Below are 17058 nucleotides of genomic sequence, written 5' to 3'. Positions count from 1 at the left end.
ATCCGAAAATCGTGACTCGAGTCTGACTCTAGTCGAGTCATGACTCGAGTCATTACAACCCTGCCTTACAGTAGTAAAGCAAATAGCAAATATCTATCTCTGTTCTCTGTTTTTATCTCAACCAAACCTCTTGTTTTATTTAAATTGAATTCGAATATAGTTTACTACTCGTCAAACATTGATGCAGGTCCGAATTGTATCGCATGAATATGTAGTTGGGTAATGTATTGCATCTTATCAAATCGTTCAATATTCCCTATTCTGGCTGGTAAGTAGGCCTACAAACTGAGGCTATGCAATTACTTACGTAATGTAATGGTTCTTCGTATATATGAGTGATACAAACGCCTTCTTGTTGTGTAGCCTATATTTAAGAACTCTGTATTCGTTCATCGGTGCAAAATCAATGACCACTCAATCTGTATTTTCATCAGCTGGCAAATACAATGACGTAATCATACCTCATACTTCGAAAAGGCAACTTGACTTGAATTGTGACTTGATTCGTGACTTGACTTGACTCGAGTCACCTCCAAAAATCGAGTGACTTGACTTGTCTCGAGTCACCTTCGGAAATCTATTGACTTGACTTGACTCGAGTCAATATGTGCAATGACTTGTTACTGGAAGGTAGTGACTTGATCCCAACACTGCTATAGGCTATACAGGGTGGGCAAACTGCGGCTCTTGGAGCCTTTGATTGATTATGAGTTTAGTCTACTTCTACTATTTGGTTTTCAGGCAAATAGCCTTTATACTGGACTACATACTTTTCGATTACTTGGAAGTCGCTACTTTTAATTTTAGAAAATTAAGACGTTACTTCCACTTCTGCTTGAGTAGGCCTACTCCTAACGATGACTACTTAACAGTGTTGGGATCAAGTCCCTAACTTCGAGTCACGAGTCATTTCGAGTCATTGCACATTTTGACTCGAGTCAAGTCAGGTCAATCGATTTTCGAAGGTGACTCGAGTCAAGTCAAGTCACTCGATTTTTGGAGGAGACTCGAGTCTAGTCGAGTCAAGTCAAGTCACGAGTCAAGTCGACCTCATGGCCGTATAGCAACTCCTTCGTCAAAGCATCTCGATGGTGCAGGCGAAAAAGAATATCATATCTCTCTCTCTCAGCCAAAATAAAGAATAAAGAAACGAATTGATAAGATGCAAGACATTACCCATTCATACATATTGATATGATACAATTCGTTTCTGCGAGGAGTATAAGAACTATATTCGATTTCAATTTCAAAATGAAACAAAAGATTCGGTTAAGGTAAGAACAGAGAACAGAAAGAGATATTTTGGTATCAAACTACTTACGACAACGTAAGCTTCGTTCGATCGCTTCGTTTGTGGTCAATATATTTGTGAGAGAATAATCTAGACTCAGTAAAACGTACGATCATTGAATGATTGGTCGCTCTCACGGGTTACGCCAGCGTTTGACGAATCATCCGAACATGCAAGATACAGTGATCGTCACCGATCACTTGATGACTTGAAATTGACTCGTGAATTTTGGTCCGAGTCACGAGTCAATCCACATTTATGATACGCCGAGTCAAGTCAAGTCAAGTCATTTTAGCAAAGTGACTCGAGTCAAGTCAAGTCATACAAAAAAGGTGACTCGAGTCTGACTCGAGTCATCCCAACACTGCTACTTAACCACCTACGGTTGTCATTGTTGGGAAATAGAATAGCGTTACGGCTGAATTGGCGTGGTTGTGCAACAATAAGGTTTACTATGACAGCCGATGTCGGTGGCAACACACGTACCCGTACGATATAATTTCAAATCGTGTATCAAATGTGGTTTCTAACCTGGATTCATACTCACCTGAAGCTAATATAGGGCCGTCAGTCTGTCACTGGCTGGAATGTGTGCAAATATCACTAGATCCAGGAATCGGGCTAGTAACTAGACAGGAAAGCATTAGCAATAAATTTCCGTCTAGAATGCGAGCTGGCTAGCACATGGCTAGCGCAGGGGGGGGGGGTAATCTACGGATATAATTGGCGCTTGCAACATCGTGGTTATTTGCGCCCACACAGTAAATTTCATACATTTCATAATGGCATGTCTTCTTGAACTTGGGTCTTTTTTCGGCTCATTTGCTGTCTCCTTTCATGAGTTCGGCTCTCTCTTCGTCTAGGCTTGTCAATGCGCTATATTACAGCGGGATCGGCGACGAGGACCCCAGATAAACCTCCGACACATAGAAACATGGCAGAGCCGAGACTCGAACCATCAGCCACCGAGGTCGTGACTAGAGTGTTTATCCAACTGCGCCACTCGCTACGGTCTGTGACACTGTTTTGGGCGATTCTCGATATCTGAAGAAAGCATTAATAAAACGCGCAGTAAAAATCTAATTATTGCGGTGACTTGACTAAACTTTTACTAAATATATTTCACCATGAAAGTGATAAGTTATTGTCTTACTATATGATTTCATATTTTTGTTGCTACCGCAATAGCCTGACCTCAAGGGCCACGCATTTTTAAAGGTTTCACTTGCTAAACATCATAGAAAGTCCAAACAGAAATGACATAATCAATTCGGTGCGCGAACGTGATTTTGAATTGGAAACTCCAGAAAGTTTATTACTTTTAGTGCTGCTGCTTGGAAAAACCGATTCGCGCGTGTGTTAGGTAGATTCGTCCTCAATATGTGTAGTGTAGCAGACCGCTGGTCCTTTTAATGCTATGTCTCTGTTATGAGTTTATTACAACTATTAGAACTCCACTATCTCTTCTAGTGTTGCGCAAGCTTAGTCACCATTGTTACGCCAAACATAAGTTCTATAGCTAGATATTCCTACTTTTTTCGTATCGCTAGAACTTTTCAAGCCTGTTTTCTTATTGGCTCACGCTTTACAATTACATACATTGTTAGGTTTTTTTTGGTATAAAAACCAAAACCAACGTTTTATCTCCCCTCGAGACTTGAGATTCATCTACGAACCTGACGTACTGTACTTATCTTCTGCAATACATCCCCACCGAGTGAACTTTGAGTTAAGAAGTCCCCAACCTAAAGACAGCAAGTCGCCAGTTCAGCTACCTATTGCTCCAGGCACGACACAGCCGTCAGTTACAGTAGAAGTATTTTATATTTATATTTTCATTATAATTGTAGGAACGTATTTAAAGGTAACATGGGTATGATGTTGTCAGCATTGTGTGTCCTGGAGGTAAAGTAAAAGTAGAATTAGCACATATATATTAACAGATCATAGATTCCCATAGATTCAAATTTCCATCCTGTGGCAAGAATCGGCACAAGCGACTTTCATCGCTAATTTTGACAAAATCAGCCTATAAGATCTTGTGAATATTTCTGACGCGTATATTTAGCTTGTTTTAAATATACTTATATATTATCTCCATGTTTCCTAGGTCGCAATATAATTAAATAAAAATATTGCGTTTTGGAGTGCGGCCTGCGAATGTATGGATTCATATGTTGAGCCCAAAGGTTGAGCAGGTCGGGAGGTCGCAGGTTCGCAGTGTACTTTTCGTTGACTAGTTATAGGTCGGCCAAGTGTATCGAATGCCATTGTCACCTAATCACAATTGCTTGTGCGGAGCTGATGAAACCCATTCCTATGTTTGCTGTCTTCACGACGAGGTGTCAATATCAGTGGGCGATTATTTAGATATGACGTGACGCGGGGTATTATCCAGACGGATTTTAGCGTTATCTGGAGCATTCTCCAGACGCTTAACATAGTCTGTTCGAAGTGCTGGTGATGGCGTCGGAATCCCTTGGGAACGGTTATTTCGATGACGTCTTATGCGCACAGTGAAGAAAACATTCACGTTATTTGTTTACATCTATTTGACTCCATCGTCGTTTGGTGGAAGGTAGTAGGGTTAGAGCTACGCTGTAGCCATACCCGGTTGTACGGACTTCTGTACTAGCGAATAGTCGATCCAGGTCAGATATAGCCTACCACATTGCAGTATCGACAATTTGTTGGTTCATTCGAATAATATAGTTTCCTTCAAGTCAAGCAAACATCGAAAACAAGCTTGAGGTTGCACACGTTACATCGATTTCAGAGTATGGGTCAATCGTAGCTATTATCGGCGGAGAAAGCCGGGAAACCTAACTTTCTATTCTCAGGGACATTATCATGGCTCGTATTCGTATATGTCGTCCGTCCATTATCCCACTGTCCGTGTTTGCGACCCTGACAATGACATTTGAAACCTGGTGAAAATTCGAAACTTTGTTATCATACAAATCATAGGAGAATAACAGGCCCCGTATATTTATTAGAACAAAAGAACGATGAGGACAACTGAATTTGGCAAATGCAGGGCAGCAGGCCTGCAATCCTGCATGTCCTGAAATACAGTATAGGCTCCCCAACATACCAAAGGTTCGATTTTTATGATTGTTGTGATTTTGGTATCTAATATGCTTTAGTATTTAGGGCTGCAGCTTTAGCCACAATTGAATCCGTCCTGTATTCGATAGCCGAGATTCACGTGTTTGACTTGATCATCATTATTCATCATATGCAGGAATTTATGTTCGGATTGCGGACTTACACGGAATCCTATTCTTTGCAGTTGTCGTTGAGAAGTATAGTCACATTGTGATAAAGTATATAGATAGTGAACGAGAATTCTTTCTGCGGAGCGTTTGCGATGGAAACCTTAAGAATGTTATCGAAAACACCGGGGAGTACCGACTATGAAGCAGAAGTTGAGCGGTTACTAAGTTGCCCCATTTGCCTGGAAGTGTACAGCAAGCCTGTTGTTATTTTACCTTGCCAACACAACTTATGTAGGAAATGCGCCAATGATGTCTTCCAAAACAGGGGAACACCCATGGGCTCGGGAGGACGATTCAGGTTAGTGGATCACTATACATTTCCGAAGATTTGGTGAATAGAGGTAGACATCTATTGACTACCATAAAGCCACAGTGGTTTATGTTGCAATTCGTGAAAAATTACATAACGTGCTGTAGCGTAAGTTATATTTCATTGAATCACGAATGGGTTTGGCGTTTGTTACTTGACTGGACGCAGTTTTGCGTGCAATTGTCATCTAAATTTATGTCTGGTTCCGTCATGCGGATAGAGATATAAAACAAAATAGGTGAGGTGTTTGAAGCAAGACAATAATCTCCCAAATGTAGGCTACATTGTACAATTGTTCAATTTACAGTTGAATAATATATTCTATATTCAACTCTGCATATCTACAGTCGTAATACCAAATACCAATAACAGTAGTATATATAAATGTAATAATAAAATTAAAATAAATAAATAAATAATAATAAAATGATAATATAGCTATGTTACTCCGTTGTTATTGAAGTTCTGGGCGTCCAAGAGTCTTTATAATTGTTCAGTTTTATTGAGTACGCTGTGAGAAGGTACCAAATTTGATCACGGCTATTGGTGCATCCTGCATCGCATCGCCAGGATAAAAGTTTCATCACGCAGTAATTACTCCGTTGTCAGCAAGAAATAATTATTGGTTCACTACTCTCTTTCCGATTAGATGCCCGACGTGTAGATATGAAGTCATGCTGGATAGACATGGAGTTTACGGTTTGCAAAGGAATATCCTTGTGGAAAATATCATCGACATGTACCAAACAGAAAGCAAAAAGCCCTTCCGAAAGGCTGAGGTATATATATTAAATTAGAAATGTAGAAATTTAAGTGAGATACGTAATCGATTTCAATGGTCCGAGATGAGACCGTCCCCCACAAATTTTGTTCCCGACACTGATACACTGATAAGTGTTGATAACTCATCATCCAACTAACTCTAAAGAGAACCACTGAATTTCATTCATTCAAAGAAGTCTCTAAAGACACAAATGTGATTTTTAGGTTCTCATGTGCGACGAACACGAGGAGGAAAAGGTCAATATTTTCTGTATCTCTTGCCAAAAACCCACCTGTTCCCTCTGCAAAGTATTCGGCCAGCATCGCGACTGTACTGTATTAACGATGGACGAAGTCTACAAAGATCATAAAGTAATTATTTTCAATGATTACATTTCAAACTTGCGTTTTATACAATATTCGAAACCACCCTCATACAGTCCGAGTTGAGTAGCGCTATATCCATGCTGGTTGCCGGCAACGATCGCCTTCAAACCGTGATATCATCTACAGAGCAAACCGCAGTATTGGTCGAGGTATGTTAGTCTGCCTACACTTGAGTCTATCATACATGAACTTGTGATGCACGTCTGTAATTGCATTAGGAGAACAGTAAAAAGGCCCAGAATGAAGTCTCAAGCTCTTTCGATCAACTGTATGCCGTATTAGAACAACGAAAGCAAGCCATGCTCAGTCAAATAAAGGCCGCATCACAGGAAAAATCCGAGGTATGCTACTAACCAGCACTAGTTGCGTGCAGCAATATACACCCAGAGTATCATCTATGATTTTATCGCATTTTTACATTCTGTATTGACATATTATTGTTTAGATACTCCAGTCAATGTTATCAGAATACGGCATCCAAATACAAGCATCCAGCAAGCTTGTGGAAGAGGCATTAACGATGCTGGAAGAGCCGTCCCATTCTCAGTTTCTCTTGATTAGTAGAGATTTGATCAACAGGTATCTAATGATATTGGAATAATTGTCATTGCGTGTATAATGCTGCGAATAAGTAGTAGAATATCAACAACCTACATGCGAACGAGCTGTTATACGATCCGTGTTAATCCTATAGACGAGGGATAAATCCCCTATGCCTGTCTGGATTAATGACCGCAAGAGTCGTTGGTTTATGGAATTCCGACTGGTCGCTGTATAGCCTATTATATCATATTGACTTTGAAGCTATACTGACCTTTACCTTGCTTCGAAGTTCAGCGTCATTGCGGTGTCATCACCTATAATAAAATAACCTATACACCGCGACAACAATACAGGCAAATAACGTAATGCGGCGACAGCGATAACTCTTTAGGGAATTGCTGCCTGTCATGAAACACAGACATCGTGATCATGATCACATTATCGTCATCACCATTTCGTTTAGGGTTACTAGTACTGCTCGTGATGCGGAGGTCCCGAAACCACCACAGCATATTCAAAACGTAGACGAATTCTCAATCAATTTGACGGAATACGTGGACCGTCTCAAACAAATCAAGTTCGAGGGCGATGGTGAGCGAAATATCCCAACAGCAACAACAATGCTTTGCTTATTAATATCACCGGTAACAGATACGGATTATTCTGATATATCATCAACCCTGCGCAAAGAGAGTAATAGAGCGGTGGGTGGTGAAAACGTGGGTGATGTATTTCAAGCAAAATTGCTGCTGAACGAGGCAGGGAACGCGGAAGAAGCAGTAGCAGCGGCAAGGGTTACAAAAACCGACAACGACGAAGACGATGACGTGCCTTCCACCTCCACTGCTTTCAAGTCTGATAGAGAAGGCGATCGCAAAGAATCATACGGCGGTGCGTATATTCCCCTCGCTTGAATTGGATATAACTGCAATAAATTTTCCGATTTTACAACAGATTGTGCTGGGTTGGATAATCTTGATGCTGACGTGAAAGCGATTGCTGAACGCTATCTGAGTGGCCGGGCGTCGAGGCGTAGGTCTCAAGCGTGTCCCCAGGGAGAAGGTTTCGGGGCGAGCGAAGGGCGGGGAAACAGCTTTAGTGACGAGGTGGGCTGTCATACGTAAATTCCATCCATTCAAAAAAACACATTCATCCTACGAATTTTCATCGCATGCTTGTGATCCTCCTACATAAATGTCTCCTACATTAGACTCGTAACCACTATCCCCCGTTGTGTGTGGTTGTTGAAGCGAAAGGTATTTGTACTTTTCGGAGTGCTCAAGTAGATTTTGCTTGTTTTCCCCTTGCTAAAGTGGTTATGATTTAAGATTTCTCCCACTTTTACTCGGCATTCTTCAGTTTTCAGGGCAAAGCTAGATGTAAAATACTTACTTTTTCACTCACTTAGAAATGGTTACTTCTACTTGTACTCGGGTATAATTTAAGACGTTATTTCTGCATCTACTCGAGTATCAATGGTGACTACTTTGACCACGTTTGAGGATTGAGACATTCGGTCCGAGGTATTCAATTACAAATTGTGGGATTTCGAATTTTCGGAGTACTCAAGTGCATTTTGTTTACCTGCCTCACTTACACAAGTATAGTGCTGTTTTTAGACTAAATACCTCACCAGATTTTGTCACCCAGTCACCTTTTGTATTATATATTTCGTTCGGTAGGATATAGTACGTCACTCTATTGAGTGAATTGTTATTACAAGTGGTAGATGTAAACACCCTATTAAGCATAATGACTACTTTGACCATCTCCGCGTTGGGCAGCACGTGCCTACAAAAAGAGAATTGGACTGACCAAAAACAGATGTTTATTATACTCTGGTCTATTCTCCAGAAATGCTGTCCGCTGCATATTCTTAACCTGCTCCGCACGGTTCCAAAATGTCACGTGACATGCCATTAATTCATTGCAGGAATCCTTATGGCAGAATTTCTGAGAATGTTTGCGTTGTCATCTTCCGGAAAATCATGGGCTCCTTCGTCATGCATGCCATTCTTCATTGTGATCGTTTCTCTGTTCTCTATACATTTGCATACGAGTTACTGCACTGTTCATTGCGTCAGAAAGAGAATATATATGTGTTTATCTGTATAGTTACCGCAACCTTTGCGCATCCCGGCCAACAAAATAGAGTGGGTCAGTTGGAACATTTCACCATAACATTGCTTTGATGTGAAATACAATGTAGTAGCTGTAGCTGACCTACCATTCTGCTTTCAAAATACGACCAGAAGTAGAAATTGTCATCATTCCTAATCTTAACCAATCGATCTATTGATATAACCGTGGAAACCATTCTTGCTCATAAGTGTATATGCAGTGTGGCTATATGAAATTGGAGAAGGTTATTGAAATTTTGCGAATAATGTAACGTCAGGGAATAGGCTACTCAGCGAGCTAAATTGGTAATACGTTTAAAATGGAAATTCGAATGGACCAAGAGAGACTTCGGACCAAGGCGAATCGCTAGGCAAATTCAAATAACTTCGTCTCAAATATATGACTTCGGAAATTTCGTGCCCTCTAAAACGGTACGGCTTTGTTTTCTTGACCTCCCATCACGATTGTCGATGTAGTGGAAAGATATTGGATTCGCCTAGACGTACGTCTACCAGAAACAAATTGCCTTTGCGATGAAGAGAACACGATCACGAATTGGCATTTCTTTATGGGGCACATCATTTCCCATTGTTGTTCGCATCTGTAATGTGTGGCTCTGATTACAAATGACACTACTATATTAAATCGAAAATTAACGCGCATTGAGCCGCGCGGAGCGCGAAGAAATTTCAAGAATAATTTAAACCTCTTATTATATATAGGAAGTCGGTTCGTAATTCAATTTGCATATTGACGGATGCCTAATGGAATTAAGTTTCGACGGCTGCATAATGTTCCTTCTACGGCCGCACATTGGCCACCCCTCGACTAAAGATTAAAGAATCGATGTCCATTACTTGCTGGAAAACTAGGTCCTCGTAAAGCTTAGTCTTTTGAGGAGCCCGTTGTCGTTTTCTAACCGTCTCGGTCTTGGTAGTGGTGGGCCATTCCACGTAGAGGAAATATGTCCATTCATATCAGCAAATTCTTCCTTCATGGAATGATATTACCATTGCCGAAGCCGTATGAGCTGGTGAGTAATAGTGATATTGGGCACAGGAGAATAGCTTACTCTTAACAACAACAATATGTTTAAACTGAAATCAATTTCAGCATTGCAAAATGCTTTACCAAGCGTTCTTCCGAGATTTCAAATCTGGTCGCGGGCCGCGTGTTGGTGACCCCTATAATTTATGCATATAACACTGTCACAGACGTTTGGTGGAAACGATCGCACTAGTTCCGTCTACGATGGCATACAGCTGCAACTGAATTATTTACGTCAGCAAGCTTCTGAATAATACAAATTGGAAACATCGGTGTCACCATAAAGTATAGATTACAATTTCATTGCTTGCTAAAATCCACCATGACAATCTCATTCCAACTGAAATTTATTGAAGGAAAGGGCCACGTATATCAATACCAAAGTGCACGATAGGCTCTGGGAGGTCGAAGGTCACGGTTGTTACAAAACTCAGGGACCTCTGCTGTTGTTGGTTGTACGGGACTGTAAATTTTAAATACCGAGTTAAATAGTATTTCGGCGGTACGAATAATCAAATCTGTCGGGCGGCAGGCAGACCTGTCGAATAAGTCTCAACAATAACATATGGCAAAAATGCGAATGTATGTCACAAAGGCCATGACTTGATTGCAAATATATAGCCCGATTGTTTCAATAGTGCGCAGTGTGCCCCTATATCCAAAATTTAGGGCGATGAATCCAGTAGTAGGCCTATTATGTTGCTTCAATTGTTGTGACAAAACGTATAGCGGTTTTGTTGAACCGACAGAGTCTACTGCGGTCATTGCTGGAGAGACGACGAAGTTCCCACAATAGTAGTGAGGATGTCGGTTCCGACGGCAAGGAAACTTTAAAATCTTTGCTCAAGCAAAAGTCTTTATCCTCGCACTGTTCGGAGGACGTTATCGGCGACGTAAATGATCCGAAGGATTTCGCGCGGATAACGAACCACGAGCCTTCCTCGCCCCGACAACGGAAAGTTCTGCGATTCCAAACAGACGCTCAATCCTCGGTCGACAGTGACATTTCCGCGCCAGAGCACTCTACAACGACTGCTCGCCGCCCATCAAAGAGGCGGCAGCGATCATTATACACTTCGCATCGACGAAGGACTTGGTCGCACCTTCTGGATAAAAAGCCCCAATCCTTCGCCTAAAATTGTGTAATGTGTATGCAAATACATTCACGAATACTTGATATACCTGTATAGTATAGCCTATACCGTCCCTTCTATCTCGTTAATTTATTTCATGATGTTTCTACATCAGACTATCTGGACATATTGAAAATAGATTTCACGTGAAATACATGGTGAGAGGTTTCATATATATCTATATCTATATAAATATTCGTGTATATTTAAGGTGGTAGATGATAATTTCGCGCCGAAAAGGAACTGTGGCTTCAGTAGTGTTGCGTTTAAAACAAAAATCAATTTAAAACAGACTGTTGAAAACAAGGCCCTTGTTAAAAACGTGAAATACATGATGCGAGGTTTCATATATATTTATATCTACATACATATTCGTATATTAAAGGTGGGAGATGATAATTTCGCGCTGAAAAGGAACTGTGACTTCAGTAAGGTTGCATTTGAAACAAAAATCAATTAAAAACAGACATGTTTAAAACTATACCCTTGTTTAAAACATGTTTTTAAAGCCATGACATCACGTGTATTCAATTGTGACGTCATAGTGGATTGACATTGACAATTGAAAATATAAGGTAAATATAGTTCCTTTGACGAAATATCTGTACTATATTGCCGTTGAACCGACTATTTTGAGGGCTCCAACCATTCCATATCGATATACGTTGGCTATTTCGGGTGGTAATCGTCTGTATAGGCTAATACAATATGTTTTTTGGAAAGTATTTACGCAATTATAGCATAATTTTACGCAATTTTTTAAAGGCCTTTAAAACACTGTTCAAAACATATGTTTTAAACAAAGTGCTTTAAAACACCGCTTGTTTTAAATGCAACCCCAGACTTCAGTATAGACTGTAGGATCTAAAATGGAGCTGCGGTCATGGTTTGCAGCTCAAGTGCCACCGTGACCCAACTTCCATATACATTTTGAGGATATTCCTCTCTTTTGCCGGTGGATTATATATAATTATATTCTCTGTGATCTAATAGCCCTCGAAGATAATTTCAAGTAGTGACCGCCAGAAACATTTTTATGTGGATGTAACTATGATGACGATGACGATGATGATGATATGGTAACATCATAGTGTCCTATAATGGTGTGGACTCAGAGGCCGGCAACTTCTCCAGTCGGCGGGCCGTATATTATAAAATGAAGTACTTGACGGGCGGATTCCTAAATCGATACAGTAATCGTGTAATTATCCACATATTAAAAGAATAATAAATCGTTTATAATGTGATTTTCAAGTTGAAGGTATAAACTTCCAACAGTATTTAATGAATTTATTACCGTAATATACTTCAATAGCTGTTGAAGTCAATAATATCTCTGGTCGATCAAAGTTGTCGTCAAGTTATTCGAACTTTGGATGAAGAAACCCTTAGTAAAGGCTGCACGTGAGCATCAGTTTGATTGGAACGCAGCTTTGTATGTTCATTTTCATGGTCGAAAATGCTTGCTCGCAAATGTATGTAGACTAGAACAGAACAAGTAATTTGTTGCTCCATTTCTCCGGCCGCGGGTCACATTATCATATAAGACCAGAAACTCTCTGAGGGCCGATTAAAATCCCTTCGCAGGTCGGATCCGGCCCGCGGTCCGTATGTTGCCCGCTCCTGCATTACTACATTTAAGTTATTTGAGTCGCTTACTTAGGGTACGTGCAGCGGGAAAATCACCTTGAAGTTTTTATGATCGGTGCCACTGAACATGAGAGGTGCAGCCCTATGCAAAGTTATCTTAAATCAAGTGGATTGCTGGTTCTGAAAAATAAATTAAATTGCTTCCTCGAATAAATTAGCATTTTTTTGCTGAATCCAATGTTTAAATTAGTGGTTATAAACCTTTTTTAGTCCAGCGGCCCTTTTCAAAAATTGCTTAGGTTTGTCGCCTCCCCCGTATTTTAAGGTGTAGTAGAAAAAGTGGGTAAGGGTTCGAGTCCGGCCGGTCTTTTCGGATTGGGACTATAATATTGAAACATACTTTTTGGGGTACAGAACTTTAATATACACTTATATGGAATTCACTAGGTATGATCATGAATCGCAACCCAAACTGCCTTATCTGTCATGCTTAATTGACAAATGAAGCTATGGTGCCAGGTAGATTGATAAAACACTTTTTAAACAAGCATATAGACCAGAGGTCCCAAACTCAAATGTGCTCGCGGGCCAATTTCCTAATTTTTGATGACGCCGCGGGCCGCAACATCGATGATAAGGGTATTCAATGTATAATATCCAAGTAGGCCTTATTTGACGGCACCTTGCAGACAGGCATTCCACAAACATCGCGAAAATGTAATTTACTATTATATGGCTACTATTCACGCTTGGCACGGAAAAATTACATTTTCAAATATTTGAATGAAGTACTTTTTGTGCCTGGCATAATTTGTTAAATAATGAGTTGCGAGAGGACGCATGATGACATCGTAAAGCTGTCGGGTTATAATATTGCAGCTAGTGGAACTTTGACAGGACACAGTTTTATGCAGAATATTTTAAAATTTACTGAAGATTGATGTGATATCGAGCATGTGAGCAGTGTAGCCTAATCCGGGTTTCTGATAGTCGTGATAAGTATAGGCTATTGTTACTGTCATTGCCAAAGTCAAATTAAACCAACGTTAGATTTTCTTCCGTTAATATTGGAACAGACCAATAAGAACTTATATATAATCACATAAATCACATTCACATAAAATCGCGCGGAGCGCGAAGAATATTTTCCTGCTGAATAAATTGGCCCAGAAAATATTCCAGAGCATATAGGCCTATTTCCACAATGCAACTCGTACCCCCCTTACGTGGTGCTTCGTACCACGAATGGGCTACGTACCCCTGGTTAAGAACCCCTGGAATACAAATCTCCAATCGCCGAAGAATACATTGGTATTACAGCTGTGGAGCGTACCACTACCTTACTCGCCACTGATAATAACATGGATAAAGAGAACAGACAATAAGTAGGATTTGACCAAATATACGTCACGGGGCCACAAAATCAAAATGGTTTCATGGTTTCCACCGCATGGTAGATTTTAGAAGTGATGTGAAAGTGAAGTTTGTTGAGATTTCAGGTTTTTGTGATAGTTTTAGAGTGAACTTTAAGTTCTTAAATCTATAAAAGATATGATACTTGAATATATTGTCGAATATATTGGCGAAACGAGAGGGGCGCTCAAGAGGCAACAATGCTGTCTGGCGAAACGAGAGAGTAGCTCAAGAGAAAAAGAGCCAGACAGCATTGCTGCGTCCCAATGCCAATCTCCTTAACAATGAAAAATTCGAGGATGATTGTGGGAGTTCCAGGGCCACGAGCGGAATAAAATTTACATTTTCGTAATCAGTGAAGAGTCAGCTTTCGATTGATACCCGTTTTGCCAAATTGAATGCTCGGCAAGCCGGTCAAAAATGACCGTCAAATTGCCTGTAGTCAAATGGAAATTGTGACGTGAATCAATTTCACTGAGGCGTGAGATTTGCCTGTGTCGACACCATATAGGACACTATGATATCACCAATTGGAGCGTTTGGGGTGCGGTAGCTATAGTCCTGATCGTAAAGCCTTAGTTGTATACAAACAGTTTTCGTTTCACTTCCACGCTACACTGTTTAAGAAGCCCTACATTGCAATAAACCAACCGCCTATATTGCTGTTCTTCTTGAAAGATAACAATTTCTGACACCGCATATACGAGTTGCAGACATGATTAAAGCATACAGCTTTGGCTAGATGAGCATGTTCGCTACATAGAAAAGATCGGGATAATGGCTGCTGGCAAGCTATATAAAACTCGGGACTAAAATACAATTTCCCAAAATTCCGGACATTTAAGGGCAAATTTCAACCTTTCCTCCCGGACGCGGCTTGAACACTAAAATTACGGACATATCCGAGAAAATCCAGACGTATGGCAACCCGACGTTAACCTAATCCAAGCCTAATTCAAAATTTGACACACAAACTCAAGTATCGAGTTCCCAATTTTGGCATGTTATCATGTTGCATTCTCTGCTCTTAATTATGCCCACTAACTAAGTTTTGCTTTCAAAACGGTACAAATTCTGGAGGTGACAGAGCTTCAATATCGTTACATATATTTTTGTTCCCTTCTAGATACCAGTTCGGAGATGTGTGACCACTAGGGCTGTTCAAAAATAACTTTTTTTCTAGATTCCAGCCATTCAGTCATTAAATTTTCAGGTCACCCTAAAAAGCGCTGCACACCAAATTTGGTTCAATTCTAACAAGTATAGGGCTCCGCAGATCCAATTAAAAATTTGAATTTAAACAGGAAAATTAAAAAAAAAGAATTTCAAATTTTTCTGCCAACCCCATGAAATTGTTGAGCTGTCTTCAGAGACGATGCAAAACAAATTTGACTCAATTCCAACTAGTAGAAGCGGAGTTATTTGAGTTTTTCGTTGATAATCCTCGGATTATCCACCAATCAAGTTGAATCTAGTTGGAATTGACGCACCTGGCCTCACAGGCGAAAAGCGTCACTTAATTTTTCATCAACAATAATAATAGTAATAGTGGGAATTGAGTCAAATTTGTTTTGCATCGTCTCTGAAGACATGTTAACAATTTCATGAGGTTGACAGAAAAATTTGAAAAATTTTGTTTTTAATTTTCCTGTTTAAATTAAACTTTTAATTGGATCTGCAGAGCCCTATACTTGTTAAAATTGAACCAAATTTGGTGTGAAGCGTTTTTTAGGGTAACCTGACAATCTAATCACAGAATGACTGGAATCCAGAAAAATAAGTTATTTTTGAACAGCCCTAAAGTCCACATGTTCGAAAGGCCCATGGTATCGTTCGGTCGTAACGCAAAGAATTATTTGCAACAAATTCAGCAAATATAACTTACATCAAATTCGTGGCGAGATAGCGCAGTGGTACATATGATTTACAGCCGCAACACAATATACTGCGGGCTCGAATCCAGGCGAGGTCAACTCCGGAGTCCCCTATGGGCTCTCCATTTATTTAGGCTCCTCATCGTCATCTGAATAGCGTAAGCGGCGTCTTAAAAAGCCTAAAGTGGGCCCTACTTCAAGCAGACATGGGGTAATCGCGATTAGTAATCGTAATCGATTACGACGATTACAGCATTTTCGAGTAATCGTAATCGCAATCGATTACATTCGAAAAAAATCCAAAGTAATCGTAATCGTAATCGACTACTTCACATATCTAATCGATTACTTTGTGAAAGAACGATTACTTTTTATTTGTACAATGAATATGACATAACCGAACATTCGTGAACAAGGAAGAGATATTATACCAGGTTATTGATAGCGCAAGCGGTTGATTTTCAAACGCCACTGCTCATTATTACGTCAGAAGTATTAGCTTTGCTCGTCCTTGCGTAAGAAGTATACACACGTAGTAAATATATATTCGATGTACATTGCTGTGTGATTGTTAGAACAGTGAAAGCCATGACGTATATCAGGTTATCAATACACTCCAGACGCCACTACCTCGCAGCAAGATAATAATCACCACTCTGCCTAGTTTAAAATAGTAACTTATGTATTGATGTTTGGTTATGCTTATAGTTAAACGCAGTTTGACCGTTGCTGCTTGGCGAGCAGTAGGCCTATCTATGTAGTATACGTATGTATTGTGCGTACACCGGACAAAGATTTGAAGTTTTGTACTCGTCAAATAAAACATTACGATGGTTTAAATCAACAGCTGCGTTTATACATCATAACCGAGCCGTTCTTTGCCGTTTCTCGTAACGGCATAACGGCAGCTTGCAGTATCTGTAATAAGTGGAAGGTAGAATTTTAAGTTCACTTTATCTTATTCTCATATGACTACTTGAAATGAGCGCCAATCGTTATTTCACTATTCTTCACTCGACATTTATACCCGACGCCATAGTCATCCGCTTATACACCATGTTAGCGTGGGTTGTAGGTACAATCAGGACCAAAACAGCAATTCGTCCCCCACTCCAAACGTTGGTATTGTTAAGGTTGTAACCAAGTTACAATGTTCCGGGTCACAAGTCAATCTCACTTTTATAGTTTTGACTCGAGTCAAGTCGATTCATTTTCAATTCACCCCCGAGTCAAGTCCGAGTCCAAGTCAGCTAGTATGGGGTCGAGTCCGAGTCATGTTTTTTGACTCGAGTACGAGTCCAAGTCGTTT

General features: G+C 40.2%; 2 protein-coding genes across 2 annotated transcripts in view; both read left to right on the top strand.

Moving 5' to 3' along the window:
• The window catches only part of LOC145444867 (dihydropyrimidinase-like), a 177442-nt gene that overhangs the window by 31849 nt on the left and 128535 nt on the right, over window positions 1–17058 (top strand). The window lies entirely within an intron of this gene.
• Window positions 4559–11045, top strand: LOC145444969 (E3 ubiquitin-protein ligase TRIM63-like). Its single transcript, XM_080323047.1, has 10 exons — window positions 4559–4867; window positions 5529–5658; window positions 5867–6013; window positions 6082–6177; window positions 6247–6369; window positions 6474–6607; window positions 7035–7162; window positions 7223–7462; window positions 7526–7677; window positions 10489–11045. Exons 1-10 carry the CDS (start codon window positions 4662–4664, stop codon window positions 10873–10875), a joined length of 1743 nt encoding a protein of 580 aa, XP_080179173.1. The 5' UTR covers window positions 4559–4661; the 3' UTR covers window positions 10876–11045.

Source organism: Botryllus schlosseri, chromosome 8 (genome assembly GCF_051294905.1).
Source record: "Botryllus schlosseri isolate E-star chromosome 8, Bs_hap1, whole genome shotgun sequence".
NCBI lineage: Eukaryota > Metazoa > Chordata > Ascidiacea > Stolidobranchia > Styelidae > Botryllus > Botryllus schlosseri.
Note: the sequence above shows the minus strand (reverse complement) of the source record. Positions and strands in the feature narration are given on the sequence as shown.